This window comes from Anser brachyrhynchus, assembly GCF_964034855.1.
Source record: "Anser brachyrhynchus genome assembly, chromosome: 2".
NCBI lineage: Eukaryota > Metazoa > Chordata > Aves > Anseriformes > Anatidae > Anser > Anser brachyrhynchus.
Window position 1 is genome coordinate 46,988,454 of NC_137695.1, and position 26,494 is coordinate 47,014,947.

General features: G+C 37.0%; 1 protein-coding gene across 3 annotated transcripts in view; it reads right to left on the bottom strand.

Moving 5' to 3' along the window:
* The window catches only part of LARS2 (leucyl-tRNA synthetase 2, mitochondrial), a 99,704-nt gene that overhangs the window by 17,747 nt on the left and 55,463 nt on the right, over nt 1-26,494 (bottom strand). For all 3 annotated transcript variants that reach the window (XM_080577916.1, XM_080577917.1, XM_080577918.1), the window contains exons 10-18: nt 25,207-25,311; nt 22,051-22,166; nt 20,264-20,547; nt 16,881-16,979; nt 13,443-13,580; nt 4,824-4,927; nt 3,477-3,659; nt 1,382-1,551; nt 318-395 (exon numbers count right to left, since the gene is read on the bottom strand). In XM_080577916.1, the coding sequence (XP_080434042.1) occupies nt 318-395; nt 1,382-1,551; nt 3,477-3,659; nt 4,824-4,927; nt 13,443-13,580; nt 16,881-16,979; nt 20,264-20,547; nt 22,051-22,166; nt 25,207-25,311 (1,277 nt within the window). The remainder of the gene's footprint in view (nt 1-317; nt 396-1,381; nt 1,552-3,476; nt 3,660-4,823; nt 4,928-13,442; nt 13,581-16,880; nt 16,980-20,263; nt 20,548-22,050; nt 22,167-25,206; nt 25,312-26,494) is intronic.

Here is a 26,494-nt window from a genome sequence, read left to right on the forward strand (position 1 = left end):
CAGAACGGAACAAAGAACAGAACAAAACAAAATGTATCCTTTTGAAATAGAGGACACAGAGGTAAACATCAGAACCTAGTGTCTCTAAGACTTTCAAGCTCTTCCTGCAAAACATAGTATATTCAAGGAATACAGTGATATAAGAACATGCTTCTTTTAATCTGAATAATTCAATCTAGTGTACACAAGACTCTTGAGTCAGTAACGACAGTAAGTGACTTTTGGAATGCTATTGATTAGGCAGCTCGTGCTTTGTATAAAGACTTACCGGAACCATGACTGACAGCAAATTGCCTTTGTTCATCTTGCATACTTACATGGAGTATGTTAGAGAGGCTCATCAGTCGAGAAATAGCCGCATTGAACAAATGATCCTTTATGAAGTACTCTGTTACCTTGTATTAAAAGAAAAGTGTTGTCACTAATTAATTGAAGTTCTCAAACATGGTATATTACCTTTTACATGGAAGTCACTTTGGCATGCAAACAAACCACATGTGTGTGTGAAAAAAATAATCATAAAAAAAATTCAGTTGACTAGCTTTCCATCTGTTTCAAGACTTTAAAAGCTTTAATCACCACCAATTAGGACTGTGTATTAGTGAGCACACTCTATTTCCTTTAATAAAATATTTTCCTTTTGTTCCTAAAGGAGGTCTTCATATGTGTAAACCCAGTTATACCGGTGAAAGAGTGTACATAGATTATAATTATTGTAAGATTATAAGATTATAACTCTAAAGACTGTCAAAAGACCTGGAAGGTCCCTGGCCAGAGGATTTAAATCAGGTAAAGTTTTAAGCATAGAAAAAAGTCTTAGGCTAATTTTGCAAGTATTTACATCTCCTTCCAAGTCTTGCATAATTGAATTGACACTAAACACAGCATGAGACTTAACACATAAGAAAAGCTGAACAATTATTTCAACGATTTTTTAGAATATGCTAATATATTTTCTCCAACAACATTTTTTTTCATCTCTATGAAACAGCAGGCATAATAATGAGGTGTGAAGCAAACAGATCAAAAACTCTTGTCAGGGATAATCTGCATAACTAACTCACCTATAGCTGTGCTCCTGGAAATAGAGGTATGCCAAACCCAGGTTCACAACATTTTAATGCCATAACACTTCAGCCTTTAAATAAGGCACACAGGAGATAAATTTTGCCAGTCCAAATCTTACTACTTTATAGAAGAGTTTTGTCCTATGAAATTTGTAGATTAATAAAATTACTTATAGAGAGAATATTTTACTTAAAAATTACTTCATGATCTACTCATCTGTGGGACAACTTTTGGATCTCTAAGCCAGGCATAGTTTTTACAATAGCAGTAACTTATTTAGTCATTTACAAACTATGTAGGTGCTTCTTTTTACCTCAGAAATTACCAGATTCTTCTGTTCCCAGATCTTTCTGGCTTCAGCCTTCTCTTTCTTATTCAGAAGCTCAGGATTGGGCATGGTTCCTGAAGTCCTTGCTTCAATAAGTTTGGTTACAAGCGTCCAGACACGAGTCTGCCACCTCTGAACACCCAGCACAGCATCATCTGAGATTAATGAAAGATTGCAGAAACAAACAGATCTCAGTTACAATGGATGAAGCCAAAACTTTAAAGAGAAGCAAAAAGGAACCTGTATGCTAGAGTTCAACGTTCTGAAACAAAACAAAACACTATATTTTACATGAAAAATGTCCATACAATTAAAAATGCCCTTTAAAGATAATGCTGTGTTGCCTTAATGGAAAGAAATCAATAATAAAAAACAGATGTATTTTCTGTAATGATTTAAAACATATATATAGCAAAAATATTTGCTAAATCTATAAAATACAGTTATGTCAATGTTAGAATGTTCACCTTGTATTTTAAAGACTCAAGAAATCAATTCTTCTACATGCTCTCATTTTTCAATCTCTTGGAAGAATACAAATGTATATATATATATATATATACAAACACACTTTTTCTTACTAATCAAGATTTTTTCTAAAATTTGATCTTAAAAATTACATATACTTGGTTGTATATGTACTTGTACTTGCTTGTTATACTTGCTTGTACTATCTTGTTGCTACAGAGATGCAACCATGCTTATGAGTAAAGGCTCTGATTCTTGGTACCATCTTATTGACAGAGCTGAGCTTGGGAGGATTATAAAGCTGTTCATCCTGACCCTGCAAGTATCAGTCCTGCTACAGGGCTGCCCAAAGGACGTGACCAAGGAACTGTGCAAGCTAATGCTGCTCACAGCAAGCTACCCCATGTGGTGTGGCACAGAGCCACTAGTAAAGGTATGGCTTGAGTTGTGGTACTTATATGGCTTAAGCTCTCTGTTCCAGATGCATCAGGTTTCTACTAGACTGCACATCACCACATCACACTGCACTGCACAGTAGCAATATATTGTAAGATGTTCCAGCTGATAAGGGCTTCCAATTCTGATCCAGCAACTGCACTAGAAAAGACTGCCAGGGCTACTACTAAAACTGGAAGAAGTAAAACACATGTGAGTGACTAACACAGACCAATTATGTGTCCGACTGCACTAGATGAAAGACTTCCTGCACATCTGGAACAGTAAAACACAACCTGATTGACTATGTCTGCATGATCTGCATGAACTCTCTTAGGTGGGACACAGAATACAATGCTCTTCCCAAACTTTCCATCTCCTGTTCATACCGGAACCTTGTAGATCATCTAAACACTGTAGGCTTGGTATTATCTAACACTGTAGTAATGGTGTAATAAGCTACTGGGTAAATCTGGCCCCATCTGGTCTTCCATACTCTAGACAATTACTTGCCCACACCAGGGGAGAGAATGACATGGGATCTTGCCCTCATTTCCACAAGTGAAGACAAGGAATAAAGTTTGGAGGGCAATCCTCAAAAGGCTATGAAAACACATCCAGTAAGGAGGAGGATCATGGCAAATGAGAACTAGTATTTAATATTCTCTTAATAAGACAATATCCACCTAATGACAATTTTCTGTTTACTTGATTGATTTCTTCAATTTAAACATTATTTTGTTATCACAATTGGCTTGCAAGATTACTGTACTGCAAACAATCTTACATCAATTGTAAAAATTGTGAAGTTTTATCTTATAATGAAGAAAATAATCTTAAAATAATCATTTCCAATCAATCATTTGTAGATAATTAAAAAAAAAAGAGAGAAAATAAGATCCAGGTTTGCACTCTTACTATTTCAGAGTAAAATATCATTTGAGACATGCTTTTCAGACATCTTTTTTCTTTTTTTTAGCTTTAAAGAGGTGAGCTGCTTGCAGTAATCTTGCAAGCCTGCCTCTCTGTCATAGTTTTGTGACTTCTCTTTTAAAAGAAACATTATAAATTATATCTTTTTGATTCAACTATTCAAAAAACTTGGGCAACAAGAATTGTTTTAATTTTGTGTTTAAAATGTAACACACCAGGAAAAAAACAACAGAGGTTGACTTACTTTTAGCATCCCACAAAATATCTTGATCTGGAGGAGCAGCAAACAGAATGTAAAGACGTACGGTGTCAATGCCATATTCTTTCACTAATTCTTCAGGATCTATTCCGTTGTGCTTAGATTTGCTCATTTTTTCCCAAGTGACTTGGAGTTTCTCACCACTTTTTAGGTGAACTGGTTCAGTGCCTAAATATTAAGACATACACAAAATATTAAAACAAATTTTGCTCACCTGTAGCAACAATTAATTTGGTTATCTAAGCATATTGAGAAACAACTATTTCTATTTCTTTTGTTGTTTGTTTGGGGGAGAGGGGAAATAACTAAAAGTAATAACCCTTTTCCCTCCCCAGTTTTTCCTACTTTCATATTTTAATGCAGGTAACATCGAAATACTTCCATTGCCTCATGACAGAAAGTCTCCTTCTACCATTTGGAAGCTGTATTTTGGCACTCATCCTACGTGCTTGACAGCCTCTGAGATTTAAGCATTGTTATAACCATACCATTTAAAACTTCCTAGATAGGTATACTGATTTGGTACAATTTTGAGCTGCTGTTAGGTTTTACAGACCCAGGTTTATAACTCAAATTGTTATCTTGACAATAACCTGCCTGTTGCATGAGTTTAAGGATGGAAAGGGGCATTTACACTGGTAAAGGTGCACCCAAGCAAAAACACCTGTTAGTTTTTCTGGAAGAAATAGGATAGCAGATAATGGTAACCGTAACGGGTTCTTTTGTTTGTTTTAAACTATCTTATAGGATTTGTATGCAGAAGAGCAGTGAAAACAAGGCTGCATGAGAGCAGTGCTTAAGGGAGGCAAATGTGACCAAGCCCCTCTTGTTGCTACATCTCCCCAAACAAGGGCTGCTGATCCAGCTTATGCAGTGAAGGCACTGGGAAGAACTGAGAAATAGCACTTTTTCCTATACCCATTAAACATGTAAAATTTACCAAATATACCACCAACTGTGTTAACTTTGCCAGTGTTTTGTAGGTTGTTTGTCTGATGGAACTACTAAATCCATTCAGCAAGCTGCTGAGCACTGTGTTAACAAAACTGACTTCTGGTCCTCTGGACTACACTGGAGCTAAAATAATATCATAGCATTGTTTCTGTATTTGGTTGCAATTAAAAGTTGCTAGATTAGTAGGGTCTTTCTACACTCAGCAGTGGATATGAATCCCAAACTCACAGAAGACACTCTCTGCTTGTAATATTACAAGGATTCATTTTTCTCCACCAAACTTTCCCAGCACTGAGTCCTGTATGTCTTCTTTTAACTGAAGTAGTCCCTGATTTTCCAGATGCACTTGTGCTGGCTTTCCCATACATTTTCTCTTACCAGTGAAATCAATCTCCTCTCTCTTCAAATACTGGCCTGTTGATGTTAATCTGAACGTCTGATTCTTGATGAGACCTTGAACCAAAAGCTTATGGAAAGGCTCCCTGAGGATGGAAGGAAAAAGAAACCTGTATGTTGAAAACAGCTTTCAAAAGCATACTTTAGTTTAAGCCTCAGATGTTGAGCCAATCAGGCAGTTATTTAATGAAACAAGAATTTCACAATGACTGTGCGTAAATGGTTGCCACCTTAGAAAGAGCACTTTCTGCATTTATTCACGGTGCCGGGCTGACAAGTGTAAGTATTTATTTGTATTCTGTACACATTCTTGCATCCTGATTTAGCACTGAGTTATTACAATGCCACTTCTCAAATTAGCATATAGATAATACACAGAAGTTCCTTTGCCAACTGTGCAAGTTCACCAACTCTAAGCTAAATCCCCATTTGTAGAAGTGGGCAAGTACAAAAACCCTTAATTTTTTACAAATATTTAGTTCTAACTTCTCTCTGAGAAATGCAATATTTTGGGACAAATCAAATGCTCACTGCACATTTCTTTCTATAAACTGAGTAGGTAGTTTCTCTAACATAAGCATTTGCATGCCTTGCCTCTTTGCAGAACTAACCATGAAGACCTAGCTGTAAGAAAAAGAGTACACTAGAAAATGGCAATGCTGGAAAGTTCACTTCAGTGGATCAATTTTTATTTTTAGCATCTTGAACATTAAAACTTTAATTTTCTAAAAAAATTTACATCAGGAAGAGTAAGTTCTCACTCAATGTGTGTATCGCAGAGATAAAAAGAGCCTTAAAAGCACCAAAGGTAAAGGCAGTAGGGCACTCAGCAAGAATAAACTCTAAGTAAACACTTTTCTGGTTCACAGATTTATTATTGCTGTCACCTTCTTTCGAGGATCTTACATTTCTAATTCACCCAGTCAGATGTCTATCATCATTTTCACTGGAGAAAAGACAACAGAAGTAATCTTTAGAGGTTTTGGTCAGGAAAGTAAGGCAGTTGTAAAAGCAACCCCTAGAACTTTAGTGGCCAGGAAAGAAGTATGTAACCAGACCCAAAGGGTACAGAGACTGGGGAGTTTTCCCATGGGATCCTCAGATACGAAGACACTGGTGACCATCATTTTGGCGGACGTACTAAGCTGTGCTGCTCAGAATTGGCCAGTAACTCCTAATGCTCATGTGCTCAGCGTTAAGCTATCTCAGTTCCCCACAATTCCACCTAACAAAGCCAAGTGTCTACCAAAACACTTGTGTACAAAGGATGTACCGCTTGTATTTACATATTTTTCAAAAAGCTAGAATAAATCTGTCTATCTAAAGAAGAAACAATAAAAATAGGCTTCCACATTTTACTTTACATTTACAAAAATCACAATCCAAAACACTATTCAATTTTGTGGAGTCAATTTCATATTTCACAATATTATGAAATATAAACACATTGATCATGAGGAAAATTTACTTCATGATTTAAAGCACAGTCATTTATTCAATAAAATATTTAAATTATTATTAAATTATACAATAAATGTGCATGTTTTTACTGTATTAAAGCAGATAACTTCCAAACACTACTCCTTAAAACTTTTTGATGACTATGAAGCAAGGAAATATTTCAAAGAATATCTTTAAATTGGGAGAGAGAAAGCAACAGGCTTCAAACTTTATCTTCAGTATATTCATGTTTGAACAGGAGTTTCCTTCCTTGCATATTTTGCATACTTCCAAATACTGTGCAAGTACTGGCACATGGTGTATCATTCAGTCACCAAGCAGCACTGGTCTGTACCATGCTACCTGGTTTTATCAATGATATGAAGTAAGAGCATCTCTATAAATATTTTCTGAAGTCAGGTTTGAACATAGGTTGCCTGAAAAATCATCATATTTATAAGCAAGTAAAAGTAACTTAGGAAGGTGAAAAAGGAAGTCAAATTTGGACAGTAGAAACAAACAAACAGAAGTATTTTAAAAATAGGAGGCAATAATCAGCTCAAATCTCAATTATCTCAAATTATCAAAATTAATGAAAAGACAAAAATCGGGAATAAAAGTCCTGCAATCCTATCAGCAACAAACAAGTATAAAAATACTTGTTAGAGATAACTGTCCAGGACAGTTTCTTCTACAAAATAAATAAACTACACCAAGGAAAAACAAAAACATTTTTTTCTCCTACCATTCAGTACTTCAGTCTGTTTAAGATCTCAATTATTAAAATAGCTACACTTGCTGCTAACTAAAATAAAGCTAATGAGGTAGCCAGAACATCAAAATCAGATAATATTCTCCACTGGAAGTGATTTTTCAAGGAACACTTACTTTTTAATGACAAAGCGTTAGTTCAGATCATATGCCAAGTTATTAAAAGCTGAATGCAGGAATGAGCATTTCCTATTTTTGTTTATGCTGACAGAGGCTACAAAAATGCAATACAAAATACATTACCAAGTATGGGGAATAAAAAACCCTACATGTTCCTAGTGGGAGACCGCAGGAGAATGGAGAAATGCCCAAAACGAGAAAAACAGAGCCTGTCTAATAAACACAGGGCTCAGAAACAAATTGAGCCCTGTAATGAATTTCTCCTGATGTGCAGAGTGGCTTTGCCAGCGTTGTAATGGCTCCATCGCATGGTCGCATGTAGAGTGACACTCTGGTTTACACTCATAAAGCTGCACAACTATAACCTTCCCCTTCAAAGAAACTGGTGTGTTTCTTGGCTATGGAGGGGAATGGCAAAGATGCCACAGCACGGCACACGTGGTAATTCTGACATAAATACTGCAACACCAGCCTGGCATCATAAAAACCTCATGAACAGTACGGCTGGGAAGCAACTGAAACTAAGCTATGTACAGACAGACAGACCTTGCCAGCACAATAAATGAAGAGGTGGCTTGAGTTTCTCTGAATGCTCAGTCACATTTTAAATTATAAGGATGCTGAAACAGGAAATGGCTTTACCTGCCCGTCATGTCTGTTTGCATCCATGCTGAAGTATGGGCACTTCGGCCTTCTTTTTATGCAGCTTTTGATCATCTTGCACATCAGATGGGAGCCCACCCGTGAAGTCTGTCCTACATCTCCAAGGATTGCCTGTATTAGCCATGAAGCATGTAATCTGCTTTTTCCCTTTCAGAAATTTTCCTATACAGGTTCATGTCTGTGACAGACCAATCTCTCTGTATAGGAGCACACAATAGATGAAGAAGCAAGCACAAGTGACAGCTAAGGAAATCCTGCTCAGTGCCATGTCCTCAGGCTCCTGGCTCTGCCCTGGGTAAAGCAAGTAGTGGGACTTTCAATCCAATTACAAATGACCTGGCTGGAAGGACTCTGTGGAGTCTGCAACAGTGATAAATAGTGAACACAGAAGAAGGGACAGCACTAGCAAGGGAGCTTACTGAATGTGTTTGCATCCCACATCTTTAGGAAAGCTGACAGAGCCCAATACTGTGCCCCAGAGTTGAGACGAGACCTTGGTCAGTCAATGGCAGCTGAGTTCAGAAGCTCATGAAATGTGCAGTTAGATCCATCTGTAACAACCTGGCAATCCTGTAGAAGGCCACGATATAAATATCTAGGGGGTAGGAGTAGATCATTTTAAGCAGAAGAAAGATCAGACGATATTGAACAGTCAGACTGTACACAGTCAATAGCTGAGTGCTTTTAATGAAAATCAACACTTGTGATCAAGTCTCTAATGAACTTTGAGAAGCTCTAACACCCTTCCTTTATAGAATAAGCTTTTTCTGTCACAGACACCTTATTTTATTCTGTAATGCAGCTGTGTAAAAATAGCACCTTCTTATTCAACACATTTGCTTTCTATCAGAGTCCCATCTGCTGACTTAGTGGCAACAATAAACTTTTTTTATTGCTTTATAATCCTTCAGGGAAGATGTGCTAGATTCCATTTACAATTATTCATCAGACAGAGCTGATTACTAAAGGCTAGGGGAGAGCTGTATTCTGTGCAACTTTTACCTGCAATACTGTGGTTGAGCAGGTGTAACTGAGTGTGTCAACACACACACCATGGTGCATTAAGCTGGAATAGATGAGGTAGTTGCTGGTCCCAGCTGCCTACATGGCCCCTCTCCCAGTGGTGGTGACAACTGGGAGGGCTGACTGGTCTGTGAATTAAATCCAGAACTGCTGCAGTTTACAGACTGCTACAACAAAATGACATAAATTTGAGCTTCATCTCTCATCACATGTACCAGTACCCAGAGGGTGCTACTTATGCTGTCCCGTCATTATTAGAGAAAATGAGCAACTCTTCCCACCATCTCCAGTTCAATGCATTAAGAAAAAAAAAATAAAATCATGCTCCATCTCCAGAGGATATTTAAATTACACCTGGACAATTTTAGATGCCAACAAACATTGCGTTTGATATGAAAGTGTGACATCTGTAAATGAATGGCCTATAACATCTCTATTGTAATAATGTGTATTGTATGCAAGGAAATTGCTTTACAAATCTGAACTATGGAATTTTTAACTTCTGATTTCAACCTCATTGTTATATTAACTGTCATTAATACAGAATTAAAGACTATCAGGAAAAAAGTCAATGAAAGTAAAGAGGGTAGGGGCCAAACAATGAAGAGTTTCATGAAGAAAAGCTATTGAAGTGAAAAATATTATAGACTAATGGGGGAACCTCATAAAAATTTGTCAGAATACTAGGTAACACTATGTACCTACAGATGCAGCAGAATTTTCCTAATTTAATCAGAGAACAGAACTGAGCTACTACAGAAAGTTGAACATGCACAAGAGGGCGGTGTTTTTTAATGCTATAATACACTTAATACGTTTAATGTATATATTTTCCCTCAGGCTGTGGGCTTCAATACCATGACTTTAAGCTTGCTAACAGTAAGCTTGTTGCTTCTGATCACCCTTTCACCCTTTTTGGATCTCTGAGACATGCCCTTGAGCAATCCTAACAGAACTAAGCAAAAGTGGCTTCTGACAAATGCTAAAACATCATTTTAATATTGTTGTAATATTTATAGAGGAGATGCAATTTCCATATCAAAACAAACTAATTTGACTTCATGGCTTAAAAGCACCTAATGTTTTAACTTGTGTAGAGCTAAAGCAAGCAAGCAATTTTATGCATGATGAGGAATTTGTTACAGTCATCTTGCATTCTGAACACATGTACAAGCAGTACAAACAACAGGTCCTAGGGGCATTGCTGTAACGCATCTCCATGTGTGCAAGTTCTTGAGTTTCTACGTGACCTCAAAGGGATTCTCCACAGTCTTTCAAACTACTCCTACAGAAAGCAATTTTGATTTTCTCTGCTGTTGTCACTAGACATAGTCAGTGCTTCTTGTGCATTTTTTTCATTGAAGTTAGAGTCTTCCTCTGAAATTTCCCATGTTTAGACCAGTCTGCACTGCACAGCTTTGGTGCTGTTGTTCTGTCACAGCAGAATGTGAACAAAGCACATTCCAAATTAATAGAGCTACAGAATCACATAGGTTGGAATGGAACTTTGGAAGTCATTTGGTCCAACTCTGCTCACAGCAGACCTAACTTCAAAGTTAGAACAGGTTTTTCAGGGCCCATCCAGAAGAGTTTTGAAAATATCCAATGACGGAGATCTTGCAACCTCTCTGGTCAATCCGTTCCAGTGTCTGACCTCCTTCACTGTCACATTTTTTCTGTCTATGCAGCTGGACCTTGCTGCAGACTGACTGTTACCTCTTTTCATTTCTCTGTACATGTCTGGTTCTGTCTTCTCTATAATCCGCTTTTAGGTAGCAGCAGACTGCAACTAGATTCCCTCCTCAGCCTCCTCTTCTCCAGGGTGAACATGCCCAGCTCCCTCAGCCTCTCTTTGTATGCTACATGTGCTAGTTCCCAATCACCTTTGTGCCCTACCGCTGGACCCTCTTCTGTTTGATAATGTTCCTCACACTTGAGGCCTCAAAAGAGGACACGACATTCCAGATGTAACTTCCTGAGCAATGAGCAGGACATGCTTTTGCTAACGCAATGCAGTATGCTCCCATGCCTACTGCTGACTCACATCCAACTTGGTGTTCACCAGGACCCCTAAAACATGTCTCTCTAGTGCACCTTCCTACATAATTGTCCCAGTCCCTGCTGTTTCCATATGTAATCTGTTCTGTGTACAGGACTCTACATTTGCCTTTGCTGAACTTCATGAGATTCCTGTTGCCACTACTCTCAGTGTTCTGTGATCAAAGAACCTGCGGAGAGCAAATTTTGTTGCATTGTCTGTGTTGTTGATGAAGATGTTAAATAAAATTAGCCTCAGCAATGACACCTGAGGAATACCACTTGTAAATAATTACCAGTCAAGACTTTGAACCACTGACCCTTTGAGCCTATCTTCCCAGACAGACTACAAGGAGAACATGGAAGTATTAGAACTAGTCTGGAGGAGGGCCACAAAGATGATAAAGGGGCTGGAACAGACAGGCTGAGGGAGTTGGGGTTGTTCAGCCTGGAGAAGAGAAGGCTGCAGGGAGACCTTAGAGCAGCCTTCCAGTACCTAAAGGGGAACTACAGGAAAGCCGGGGGGGGACTCTTTGTCATGGAGTGTAGTGAGTACAATAGGGAGCAGCCTGCAGTGGTAAAGGCCAGCTCCTTCAGCACCCCTGGATACATCCCACTTGGTCCCATGAACCTGTAGGTGTCTGATTTCCTTAACTGATCCCTAACTCAATCCTACCTTACTTTGGGTAGTATCCCTCTCCCCCAAACTCTCCTACTAAGCACAGACATTGACAACAAAGGCTTTGGCAATGATTGTCCTTTGTTACTACGCTATTTGTCTGATTTTGTATCAGGCCAACATTTTCCTTGATGTTCCTGTCAATGTTTCTGTCGAAGTCCTTCTTACTGCCTTCACCTTCTTCAGGAGTTTCAATTCTAGATGAGCTTTGGCTTACCCTAATTGCACCCTGCCTACCCAGTCAATGCTTCTGCAGTCTTCCAGGGGTAGCCTATTCCCACTTCCACTCTCTGTGTGCTTTTTTTTTTTTTAGTGCTTGAGGTCACTCAGGAAGCACCTTATTAGCCAAGCTGTCCTCTTTCCAATCCTCTTAATTTTTTGTACACCAGAGTGGAGGACCACTTACTTTGCAAGCAAATCTCCCCTTCCTTGTGGTTTCAGTTTACGGTAACAGTACTTCAGCTACCACAGTTAATGTTGTTTAGGGAGGTAGAAGAATTTGACTAGCAGAACTCTTTTTGCTGCTGTGTTACAACTCCACTAGGTGGCTGACAGATCAGCATTGTAAAGCATTTTGTAGCATTGTCAAGCCTGAAATTGCTTGCAGGATAAAGCTCTGAATTTCTCTTCTAAAAGAAATAGTGCCTATGACAGAAAGGATCAGCTTTCAGAGGCCCATTCTGTCAAGGAAGGAGCAGTCTTCCTGCTGCAGCTAAGCAATCTGGAGGCAACAGGGTGAACCACAGGTACAGAAATCATCCATATCCACAATTTCAAATACATCTTGCACTGTAAATTATTTTGCATGCAAGAATGAGTAATGAAAACAGAATCGCTCTTTTCATCCCATGATTATGAAATAACTCAGGGAAATATTCCACTGGCCCCATTAACTACTCCGTCCTTTTCTGGCATACAGCTACTTAAATTTAAGTATGGTAGCAAAACCACTACATTTAAGATAGTTCAATGTCATGTATGTAGGTTTTACATCAAGTTTGGGGAGTGCATACTAGTAAAGAATGAATGCATAGGAGTTGCCAGCTGAGAAATTACTAAGCAGTTATTCTTAGGGGATCACTCATTCTGACTTAATGTATTCAAACATCTCTGCTGACGGGAGAAGAGGACAGAATACAGGTGAATGTTTCACTGTTCTGCCACTAGCATCCTCTCAGTAGAGGCATTCCTGGGATGGCATTTTAAGGTACAAAAGGGCAGAATTTCAGTGGAAATTGGGTCATCAAGTTGGGAACCTGACAGAACAAAGAATAGAACAACAAATGACTCACCTTCCTGCCTCAAGCTTTACCCCTAACCAATACAAGGGATAACGAGCTGGGCTACAACAGCATCAGTAACAAGAGTAGTTAAAAGTTATTACATGAAAGTAACAGAATAAAAATAAATTAACGGCAGAAAAAAATATATTGCTTTTGATTATCAAGAAGTATTTTGCACTGTTCAGCTCCAAAACTGCAGTGAATTACAGGAGTGCTTAGTTTTATACATCTACATGGTTCCATTGGAATTAATGGTATTACTGTGCAGGAAGTTAAATAATTTGAAATAACAGCATTACTCAGAATGCCTGAAGTTACTAGTTTATGTAACCTTTTGCAGGCTGAAAATCTACAGCAACATTTTATCACTTGCTCTGAGCCAGTTAATACCCATGTAGTAAATAAAAATGCTATGTATGCATACATACAGAAAATGTAACAGACTGTAAGAAACCAAGTATTTAGCCAAGACTGATGAGCAGAAAAATTCAGGCCTGAATGTTCTATCATCATAACAATGTTCCATAACATTCCTGCTAGACAAATGAAATCTGAAAGATTTTTATAGAAATATATAAGGCTTACTTGTGTTTGGTCATCTTTAGGTCATAGCAAAAATGGCTGAAAAACCTAGCATAGAATAAGTGCATAACTGCATGCTCCTTTCCTCCAATGTACAAATCCACAGGCATCCAGTAGTTAGCCAAGTCACTATTAAATGGCCTGAAAAAAAAAATAGGAAAAATACAATGTGAAGAACAAAGATCAGCTCTTCTAAAGTAGCTCATCATATTTGACTGGACAAAACTATTTAATGAGAGCTACACATGCACAATAAAACTTTAATTTTGCTATCATATCTTTCTATTTTTTTAAGGAGTGGTAAGCTTTTTAAATCATATAGAAAAAAATAATCACTGAGAAACAGCTCAACAAAAACAGTATTTTCATGTATTTTATATGTTCAACTCAGATTTCATGTCACCTCAGAAAGTGATGAAAATACTTGTTTGCTCTATAGAACTTTTTTCATAAACACCCTGTGGCTAGCCTTTAGATTTTTCACTATTTACCAATACCAAGTTTTACATAAAAATATATTACCATGAAAGACAAAAGACATGCACTTAAGTTCAATTCTACATTTCTTTCAGAAGATAATACTGAGATAATATGCAAAAAAAAAAAAACAAAATTAAAAAAAAAATTGTAGAGCTAGATCTGAGTATAACTTTCTGTCCAAAAGGCAAAGAAGAAAAAAGCTGGTGTTTTTAACGTGCTATTTTAAAACAATTATAATTTAGTTTCTAACTCCAAAGTCACCTTTCTTAATTCTAACTTTCACAAAACCATTTTGTTGTTCATCATCTTATTATTATGTCTTACTTATGTTTTGCAGTAAAATGTCACGGCCAATATCTTAAATTCAGAACAGATACAAATAAAGTCTCTCATATCAACATATATTACATTTATATATATAGTTAATATAATTAATACTCAATAAGAGGGTAAATTGTGTTTCAGTTTCACACTGTGTTCATTACTGAAAATAATACCTCATACTTCAAAAGATGGATTGAAAGATGGTTGAAGCAGATGATCTTGGAGGTCTTTTCCAACCTTAATGATTCTATGATCCTATGCCCACTTAAATGCATTTTTTTTAAATCAGAGGTTTGCATTGTTGCCATTAGAGGGCAATGTAGCAGCTTATCATAACGCTGCAAAACATTCTGAAGTCAGATAGGTCATCGTCCTCAAACTGGAGGATGCTCTGTGAATTTACAGTAAATGTTGGTGGTAGTTTATAGTATATTTTCTGCATCGTTTCTTAGCATTGCTTGCTGCTTCATTAAATACTTGTATGTCTGCTGTAATGGGCTCCTGTCCACAAAATTCTATCTGCATGTATGTCCTTCTTTGATGTATGCTTTATAGCTCCATTCTAACAAACTTATTTGTTTGTCAGCTTGTTTAATTATTCCATCTGTAACTTTTTTTTTTTTGTGTGATAGCAACACTTCTTTCCTCACAGTTCAATCAGCCCAGAAGAAAATCATGGATGTGAAATTCATGTCTTCAGTGGAACAAGTCAAAACTTAGTGCTCTTCACAGGGTTCCAAGATCAACAGCGTACTTCTCCCAAATTCTGGTTTTATGAAATGACTTACAGAAATAAAGGTTTAAGTATATGTAGCTCAGAAATTAATAAATACCTAAAACGGAAGTAGAGATCTAGTACAGAAATCCATACAAATACTTTCATTTCAATATAAAACATATTCAGCTACACCAAGCTGTTACTTTGACAGCTGAATGTTGCATATGACTATTTCATCTTCATCAGGGAAAGTCCCTCTTAATATTTCAAATTGTCACCAGAGAGAAAGCAATCCATGTCACTTAAATAATATTATTAACAGTGAATTCACACTGTCACTAGAAAATAATTAATGTGAAACAAAAGTGTTCACAGAAGGGTTTTCTTCAGTTTAACTGATGGATTAACTGGATGTGTGCTGCCAATATAAAAAATAACTGGCCCAGCTATACTTAAATCACTTGGTATGTAGCATGCACCCAGACATTGTTCAGGGCAATAAATAAATAAATAAACAATAAATCCCCAAATATCCTTATATGCGGTATCAATATCAAAAATGCAACTCTTTTTATCTTAATTAGACTACATAGTAGTACTGTTCCACTAAATCCTCTTTGTAAAAAGGAGCAAGAAAAAATACTTGCGTATTTTACCCATATCTCACATAAAATCAAGCAGCCAAAACAGACACCTGAATGGCATTCTTGATGTGACCTTCTCAAAGCGTGCGTGCTCCATATACATGAAGACACTTTACATGGACATCAAGAATACTAAAATGGAAATGTCAATAATAAAAAAATATATCCTACCAGACTCATTCACCAACATGAAGCTCATTATCTCCCATAAGTTATCAGGATGACAGAAGCCATTTACTGGACATTTTCCGTTTATCTGTGCAATAACCGACTGACATGAAAAATATTCCTCAAATTTGCTGCCATCATACTGTCCTACCGAATGGCTCTCAAAATATTCAAGAAATGGTAATGGCCATCCATCCAGTGACTGTAGGTGGCAATCTAATTTGGCCAGTGTATGTGAAATGCTTTTGGACAGCTGAGTCAGTCTCCGTGCAGGCTGATTTAATGCTGGTGTGACAACACCTCCAGGCATTATCAGCAGTGCTAATACAGGCAGACTACGAAGCAGATAAATGGCTAAATAACTACAACAATCTTCCCATACTCCTCATGCTGCATCCACTAACACACAACACATGAAAAATCTCTTTTTATTAATTATGAATTTAGTCAAAGTAATAATACACAGCAGAAGCTTGCTCTGATACCACTTCAATTTGCGTTTGCGCATGACGAAGTAGCCAGACTTACTGGAACTCTGAAGAAAAGAAATTAAGGTGTAATTCTTCACAGCTGGATGTTACACCATACTATTCCTTCTCTTCCCAGTGGAAAAGTGCTATCTGTCTACACATCAAAATACTCAGTATATTACCAAGGAGGGTACGCTCAAAGCAAATTACCACAATCTCAGAGAGAGTCACGGTAGGCTGTCATTCTTGACAGCATCCTTCACTAACAACTATCTTTAGCTTCTCAGCTGAACATTCCCACTATGCCCTGGCCTTATAATGCCCTTTCATGCAAACTCTGCCCCTTCCCTCGTAGCTCCTGCACTTACACAACACTGTCTACATGTACTGCTCTTGTACGTTTCCTGGCACGGGAACAACCAAATGCCACAGTTTTGAAGCAATTCCTAGTCAACCCTGTGCACCTCTCAGGCATAGAGCAGACACAAAATCAGGTTAGCACATAGGTTTAAACTGACTTCTGCAAAAGCAGTTAAGCTAGAAGCACCAGCATATCTGGCCTCTTTCCTCCTTCTTTCTTCCCTTCTACTCTGTAAAGTAGGCTTGCCCAACAGATGGCCCTGCATCTGGACCTTACCTGTCAGTGTTGTGAGGGTCAGTGTATCTCAGGTAATACCAAGCAGAATCAACAAATGTATCCATGGTATCAATTTCTCGCCTTGCTGCTGACTTACACCTAAGCCAGAGAGACACATAAGAACATTTTAGGTAAGTGACAAGCTTGGCAAAAAGAATAAACATGTACACAGTGGCCATGAAGAAGTTTAGATTTAAAACTGAAAGAGTCTAAACACCTTGAAAAGTGATATGTTCAGAAAAAGTCTAATGTGAGTAATAACACCATCTCTCCTTTCCCCTCTGTCCCAAACGAAACAAAATACAAACCAAAAAAGAGCCAGAACAGCCGTAATATAAAGCAATAGCAGAAGACTGCACAGTACAAGACAGCCTTCTCAATCACATGTTCCTGGATTTTTTTAGACATGTCATTAAAAAAAAAGACTAAGCAAGCTTTAGAGCATAGACAAGCATACTTCGCCTTAAAGTTAGCGGGTACTGAATATATATCACACTTGCTAGGTAGCAGCAAACAAATCATTTTATAAACACTCAACAGAAGGAGCAGGTGTTTGCCCCTCACTGATTCTTTTTACAAAAAGGTCTTTGCAGATTCCATTTATAATCTCTAGGAAGAAAATGAACTTAGTTCAGTTTCAACTTTCACTGAGATGTATCAAATCTCTTCTAAAACTTGCAGCACAATTTTAATTTGTAATTACTGAGAATCGATTTTTTGCTAGGAGTTACACTGGCAGCACTGAGAAATAGTTTTAAATGACATTTTAGAAGCTTGGGTTATTTTCCTCTAATTTCTCCCAAACAAATTATTTATTTGTAGGAGTCGAAAATTACAATTAATAAATTTACATTTGTTGTAATAGATCACTCTTTAAAACCTTTACTGCGAAAACAATGCAATTTCTCTAAAGTAAGACTTTGCAACCTGTCACAAGCTTGTGTATAATATATATAATAAGTATCACCAGCTATATGTATCAAATGGACACAATTTATAAATGCATGCTAAGTTACATGCATGTATGCATGTAATAAATTTACTTAATAAATGGGCTTTTGCTATTTAATTTTTTCGAGCTGTGTTCTTAGTCTGTGATCGAGCTTGATGGTTGATGTGCAACATGTACCTGCCTGTCTGCCTGATGCTTCAGCTTGGCTTGCCAAGGCAAGTTTATGAGAATATCACAGGTTTAGCATTTTCCTTCACTCTGTCTCTGCCCCACATCCATCTCTATCAGCAAGCTTTTCTTTCAACAGGAATAATGTAGCACAGGAATTTTACTTCTTTGTATTTGTTTTGTTTTTAATACAGAATAACCATTTTATTAAATTTCACATATAAGCAGACTTGGCCAACATAAAACTGCATTATACAGAAACATTGAAAAGCAAGAATACTTTATAGTCATTGAACCATAATTATATCTGCTTCATGCCTCTGCTGTTGCTCGTACTCTAAATGGACATGGCTCGCTAACACGGACAGCATGAACATCTTTCAAAATTTATGTAACAGGCACAATACTGTAATTTGATTAGACGATATTCAGACAACTAACACAATTACCTGAACTTGTATAACAATGAATAACTTAGGCATCTCTTTCCATTTATGATTGCTAACATTATTGTAGCTCAAATCTGAGTACTCACAGACCTTCATATCTTTCCATCTTGCTTTCCTTATTAATTCTAGATATTAAATGCAACTAATGAAAAAAAGCTCATTATGGGAGAGCAGGACTAAAGGAAGGAATGACATAACTTTTCAGAGCAAGGAAAAATGGGGGGTAGGAAGACTATGCACACGAAGGCAATAGCTCAAAGGATTTGAAATTGTAGCAGACATATGGATGATCAATATTGAAGACAATATCAAGTAAGTGAAAATAAAAAAGCCAAATAAATGTGATAATAATAATAAAAAAGTTATTTTCAGCAAACTCTCATGTTCTAAGCTAAGAACGGATCCTGTATGCCATTATTTCTGATTAAACAAATGCCCTTGATTAACTTTAAAGTACGTCAGCCACAACTATACAGAAAAAATAACGATTTCATATACATCAAAAGTACATTGTTGCACAGTAAGCAATAAAATTATTTCTGAATTAAGGTCAGTAAGAAGCCAGGATTGTAGACAGTAGCTTTCAATAAAATCAGAAAAAAATGTCAGTTAAAATTAGCAATTTTAGACCAGAGCATTCCTGTGGACTTTACTAAACCTGAAGATCTTAGCAAGCATCACACTTTAAAATATGTTACTACATGTAATTTAAATAGGCATATCTGAGAAGAAATTTTCTAGGCAGAAACATGAAAGTAAATGTGTGTTTTATTTAAAATATGTTATCAACAAAGATCAAAATACATGTTTCCAGAGAACCACAGAACTGCTTTGCCTAAACTACCTAATTAGAAATGAAAACCACACTGATATTCTATCCTGGAAATGTTAAAATAAAGTGGCTTGTTACAAAACTGCTGCATTGTCAATGAGAGCCCTATGTCCATTTTTATGTCTGGTTCTCTTGCCTGGCAGCCTGACAATGTACCTCCCATTTAGTCAGTCTGTTAGCAGAAGTATTGCATTACACTGCTGATGAAAAACTTCTCTGGGATAACTCACTTTCTACCAGTTCTTTCTGCAGAACCTGTACGCACACTCCAGAGTACACAGTATCTAAGCAGTCCCCAAGATCAGACACCTGATTTTCATGACTCATCTCTTGCTACTTAATTTGAGCTGTTTCATTTTTTTAACAGCTGGGCTACTAACAATAAAGATTGCAACATTGACAAGATGCATATACTTACTATCTCCTTCAATCTGAACTATAATGCTGTCATCTGAAATGTACACTGAATGTGATTCTTCACGATAAAGAATAATATAGCTGAGGCAACACTTTATTGTTGGACTATTGTTTAGAAAATGAACACAATGAGTTTCCTTACCAAAAGGAAATATTTCAGTAAACATCATAAGCTTTGTATGAACACTGCTGGTGAAAAGTAATGAAAACTCTTGCAGTAAATAAAGTGAAAAATACTGTTAAGAAAGGGAGGGCAGTGAGGAAATAATTCCATTTTCCCTGTTTTCTTTCCTCCAACTTCAGATCAGTGAGCTTTGCTTCAGCTTGTTTATGAAGCAGCAGCAGTGGATGTATGTATTGCAAATAAGGAGTTTTATGGAGTATATAATGAAAAACAAAACAAAACAAACAAAAAAAACCCTACATTGGGTCAGACTAAATATCCTGATGGAATAGTGTCCTGTCTCCGAGTGGTCAGTTGTCAACACTTATGGAAAGAGCACACAGAACATGCAAGTACAAAATTGATCTCTCTCAGCCTGCAGTAAATGCTACATTTTCTTACCTTGGACAGGCACAGTTCACCCATTCTGGAACAGTTTCTAAAGGTGAAGCTCCCTTCCCTGTGAAAGTGGTTACACTAGGCAGCACCACAGGTAAATCTTCAAAAGGCACAGGGACAGTGCCACATGTCTGACAGTGAATGACAGGAATAGGTGTTCCCCAGTACCGCTGTCGAGATATTAACCAGTCTCTTAATTTGTCACTCGTTAGGTCTCCACCTATTCCTTTATTTTTGGCCTGCTGGGTAAGAGCTTTTAAAGCCTCCTGCCGAGTCATTCCTGTGAACTGATTAGAAAAAAAAAGAATCAGAAGAAAGAAAAATTCATACTTTCTATCAGGGAAAATGCAAGAACACACAAAAATTCACAAATGCGGTTTCAGAGAGACAATGTTTAGGAGCCTCGTATAATCTTCCCCTTCCCATTTCTTAACATCTTCCTATCCAAGAGGCTATTCACATACCAGTTACTTGATTCATTTAAACCCTCTTGTTCAAATGACAATGTTCTTGATGTCCCAAAAAGAAATATGCTAGGAAAGAGCTCTGCAGACCCCTTCAGCCTTTATTGGCAGCTCTTCGCATTTTCTGCTGATATCTTAATCAACAGCTTTATGCTGAAACTTCCAAAATTTCACCAACACAAGGTGGAGACTGAGGAAATGTGAATGGTAAACCATCTTTCTTTCTTCTGTATTCATTTTGGGTTATTCTATTTTTTACTTTCACATACATCTTAACCATTTAGACCCTACCTTTCATGTAAGAGTAGACGCAAAGTGCATATTCTACCAAATGCATCTTTTCAAGAGCTATAACACCATATACACTTGATTTAAAATAAGATTTCCATGTCACTTCATGCAGGTATGTTACCAGAAAGCTTACACCACATTTCAATTAATACACAGGAAAAGTGTTTAGCTTAAAAATCTATTCAGATGATGAAAAATAAGAACCAGCTTTTAACATGGGATCAGTTATTCAGTTTCTATTATAAAACTGAGACCAATTCTGCATCTTCCACTCATGCACAAAAGGAAAAAAATCATTTTATTGCTACAGAAGGTCAAGGGAGGTGATTCTTCTGCTCTGTTCTACTCTTGTGAGAGCCCACCTGGAGCACTGCGTTCAGCTTGGGACCCCCACCATAAGAAGGACATGGACCTGTTGGCCCAGAGGAGGGCTACGTGGGTAATCAGAGGGCACCTCTGCTATGAAAAGAGGCTGAGAGATTTGGGGTTGTTCAGGCTGGAGAAGAGAAGGCTGCAGGGAAACCTTACAGTGGCCTTCTAGTACCTAAAGGGGAACTACAGGAAAGTTGGAGGGGGACTCGGAGTGTAGTGAGAGGACAAGTGGTAATGGCTTTAGGCTAAAAAAAGGTAGATTTACATTAGATATTCAGAAGAAATTCTTCACTGTGAGGGTGGTGAAGCACTGGTGCAAGTTGCCAGAGAAGCTGTGGATGCCCCATTCCTGTAGGTGCTCAAGGCCAGGCTGGATGGGGCTTTGGGCAACCTGGTCCTGTGGGAGGTGTCCCTGCCCACGGCAGGGTCGTTGGAACTAGGTGATATTTATGGTGTTTTCCAACCTAAACCATTCTGTGATTCTGTGCTTTTATGATTAAATTCCTCTCAAAAATTTGGTTGCATACACCCACTTTGAGTCTTAAAAATATTTTAAAAAAATAAAAAAAAATCCTTTTAATCAGGCAAAGTATTTGGGATGCTCACGAAAACAGCTTGCATTGTTACTGTAAGTTAGAAAGAACTCCATACTTGCATACCCACCTCTCCAGAATTAATGACTTTCTCCAAACCATTTGGCAATGTTTCAATGACTTCAGTGAAAGAAATGCCCAGATTCTTAGCTATTGCAGCATCTTCTGCACTAGTACTAGGAATTCCTAGGGAAAAAAAAATATGCTATTGACTAACATGGATATCAATCACCAGTTTGGGGATAAAACTTTTTATTTCTATGAAACGCTCTTTTTAACAATTTATATTTGTCCAAAAGGGTTTAAAAATGTAAGAAAAATAAAAAATGTTTTCCTGTTCTTTAAGCAGTGAAATTCAAGCAGCAGTAATTTTAGACATATTTTCTCAGTAAACTAAATGTTAATCAATGTCTTACCTCAGAATAAGCTGAAAATGAGATGGTTTAGAAAAAGCCTAAAAATAAAGCTATACAATTTAGACAAATAATACATTTTAAATACAATCATAATGATTATATATAACATAAATATGTACTTAAGTAATAAAAAATTAAATTCAATTTGCTAACATGACAAAAATACGAAACAAACAGGTTAAACAGTCCTTTTGTTTCAATAGTACATTTAATCTCTTTCTGATTTCATAGCTTATTAAAATGTACCATAACTCAATAGTCCCCAACATTACTATCCTTTAACTTATTACGAAAGACAAGATTTGTTTATCTCAGGGAAACAATTTGAGTAACATCAGTTTTCTACTCAGAATATAGCTAGTGAGAGCACTTCCGACCACTGTTAAAGTAATTCCTAGAAGTCACGGTATTTAAGGCCCCTGGTGCAATCTTTTCTTTCCATCTTCTTATTCAGGGGACAGTCTTACAATTTGAACATGAGTTTCTCTAACTCACATAAAACTTCTTTTTATTATAGCAATTTACCAGCATCACAAAATGACATGTTATCTTTAAATATTTCTCATTCATATTGATAGATGATGACGTTTTCCCTCTGATTTTGCTGCACGTATTTTAAAAGACAAATTTTTTCCTGATTTGGAGGTCTACCTTTCATGGTACGTTAAGGAATTTCTTAACTTTATTATCTCTATGTTACTTCAGAATAAATCTGTTAGTATCAGATGTATTATTTCCACACTGAGATACATCCTACTGCATATTTTTTCCTCTTGGTGATAATTTGTTTAATATTTTGAACGATCTTGCACAACGACTGTCATCTTTAAAAGGTAAAGAAGCCTATTCCAAAAAATTCAATGCAAACATCAGGTTGGTGAAAATTGTAATAACTCTCAAAATATTGCTAAACACATTCAAATTATTAATACACAAACTACTTTATTCAAAACCAGCTTAACAAGCATCTTTGAAAACAGTGAATTGCCTGCTAAGGAAAATTCATAAACTCTGTCAATACGTGGAAATTCAGAAGCAGAAAACTAAAGAAAACCAAGCAAAACTCCCCTATGACAAGTAACTTCCTAACTAACAAAATACAAAATCACTATTTAATCTTTTCAGCAGATGTAAGCTCTCGCAATTTAAGGGCTCAATTATAGTGTAAAGTCTGAATCTTAATTCGTCAAAGAGCCCTGCAGTCTACAACAGGTGGCTTCACAATATGTTCTACAAATGGAAAAAAGAGGACCCCACTTTTTGGTCTTCCTTCTGCTGAAAAGATGTTGCTATAAAGTACTTTCACAAAGCTCAACAGCTGGCACCCAGAACTTCCTGGGAAGATCTGGGATACTTCCAACAGACATAAGGCCAAGGTACATGCCAGTTAACAAGCTGGAAGCTTTTAATGAAAAATAAGATTAGGTATCTCAATTATTTGGCTTCTCTTACACAAGGGGAGGTTCTGGTTTTCAAAAACAGATTCACTTCTAAAGCGTAAGATGCGGGCATGTAATAAGGAAAGTATACAGCCTAAGTGGATAATTTCAATCAGCCTTATGAGGGTCATCCAAGATACTTTTGCACAACCTTCTCAGTAAAAGCAGCATTTAGTAGCATGGCACAGGCACCTAAGTAGTTCTCCACAGTCAGCTAGTTTTATTCAGTTCAGTTGCTGTGCAGGAAAAGCCACCACTGGCAGTGGTGTAGAGGATGTCGTAGCAGCTGCAGAGTGGGAAAGAAGTAAAAACAAACGGGAGAAAACAAATGGGAGTTAAGGAATAAGGAGTGCAATGGCAGGGTGTGTGTGTGTGTGTGTTTGTGTGAAGAGGTAGGAAAGAATCATATCCCATTAGTACTAGCACAGAACGTTGCCTGTTTATTTCAGCTAAGATGAAACCACAGCAAAAACAGTAAACAAAAAGCTTGGTGTGTACTATTGATGAAGATAAAGCTTGCAGAAAATGATGGACATAACTATTAAAAGTTAGTGCAATTTCAATTTTTTACTTAGAAGGACTGCCACATCATGTATATACCTACCTGCCCAGGTTGAAGCGCTAGGCTCCCTGTGCAGGAAAGGAGCAAGATAGGCTGCTTCATGGGACAGCTTTGAGAACAGAAGCCCATTTCAGATGATTCAGATTATCCACTAGCAACGTCCTTCCTCCTCTGTTTATGGAACCTCCTCAGTCCTAAATTAGGGGCCTAAACTTATGGGAATACTTTCTTTAGAGCTAAAGGGTGTAAGACAAGTGTCCAAGACTACCTGAACAGGGTTACTGCCTACTCTGAATTAGTTTCCTATCTCAACGCAAATATCAGATAAAAGTCAAACTTGGAAATTTTGGATCTTTACTGGGGGAAACCTAAACCTGTCTGAAACATTTCTCTTTAACTATGCATATCATCTATGTAAGCATATAAAAAAAAGTCAGTTATTTGCAAGATGTTTTTGTCAAACAATGGTACAGTTCTGTTTTGATTAAGGATGGTAAGAGCCAAATACGCATGCACTGTAGGTAATCAATCCTCCTGAGATATGCAGATCCTCATATTTAGCTCATTAAATGAACTAATTTTATAATATTTCCATTAAAATGCATCATCCTGTAAATCTCTCCCCCAGACAGATTCTACGTAGCTACTTTTCCCTTCCTTCTTCATTAATGAAGAACAGTAATGAAGAACAGAGTTCCAAAGTCCAGAAGGGAACTGCAATGATCAAAGATTTATCACAAAAGTATCTGGTGCTCCAACACAGCAGCTGAAAACTGTACTACTCTACTTCCACGATAATTGTCACATACCTATTTTAGTATCAAGAAAATTCTCAAAACTTGTTGTTGCTGAGATTACTATGGGAATCTCTTGATTGGTAAGCAAATTCACAGCTGTCACTGAAGTGAGTGAGTCTGAAAACAAATGATCACAATAAGTAAAATATGACAGAAGATACGCTAAGAACATTACTTACTGTTAAAACTCAGTTCATCTTATACATTAAATTTATATTACAATTTTGTTTAAATAAGAAAGATAAAAAACGTAATCACATTTCTAAAATGTTCACAGGTATTAAAATCCTCGCTAAGTCTGACATGACTGATAAATTTTCATGACTAGAAAACATTTTTATAACAAACACTTGAATAAAACCTGAGTAAGATGTGGACTACAATAAAAAAAAATCCTTGATCAAAATGCAGGCTTGCTGCAAACTTGTATGAATTGACTCTAATACATACTCACAGACATTACATACACACAAACATTATTCCAAAATTAAGCAGAACATTCAGTTATTTAGATGAATCTGAAGGGAAGCTTATATACTACGCTTATGACTTGCTTTCTTATAGAAGGACTATGCATCACTGACCAATGTAAAAAGAAAATCTAAATAACCAATTGACTTCCAAACAGAATATTCATGTTGATATTAGAGATTGGCCTACAGAAAATATCTTGGAACCAAATGTTCACAGGAAAGGGGAGTCAGAGGAAGAAAATCAAGGATGAGGACCGTGATAAACTGAAATTGACTGTGTTACTTTGGTGTCCTGGTAAGAAGAAAATCTAACTTGTACATCCCGAGTTTTGAAGATTCAAAATCCAGATCTCAATTTGGACCTGTTTCTTGATATTTTTTAGTGCTTTTAAAGCTAAAAGCAGCTTCCAAACTACTATGTAAAGAACTGATGCTTTTGAAACTCAGTCATGTGCATTAACACTGCATATCATGCGATGCAGCAGTAAAGAAAGCAAACTTATTTAGTCAAAGGTTTTGCAGTACAGTGCCTGCCCTTGATAAATAGGATCTTGGGACCTTCAGTGGTCAGTGAAAGTATAAAAGGCCTCCATTTTTAAGACCTATTTTTAGAGACTCACATACAGTAGATGAAATTTATTCTTATTTTGCACGGATGAGGTACCAAATCAGTGTTTCAGGAATATGACTCTCCATATGATAATTATAATACAGACCACTGAGAGTTTCCTTTCGCCCACCTTTGTGGAAAGCTGTGGAGAGTCTGAGGCTTACATAAAGTCTGCCTTAAATAAAATAACAGCATTCTAAAGAACAGGGCTACTTTA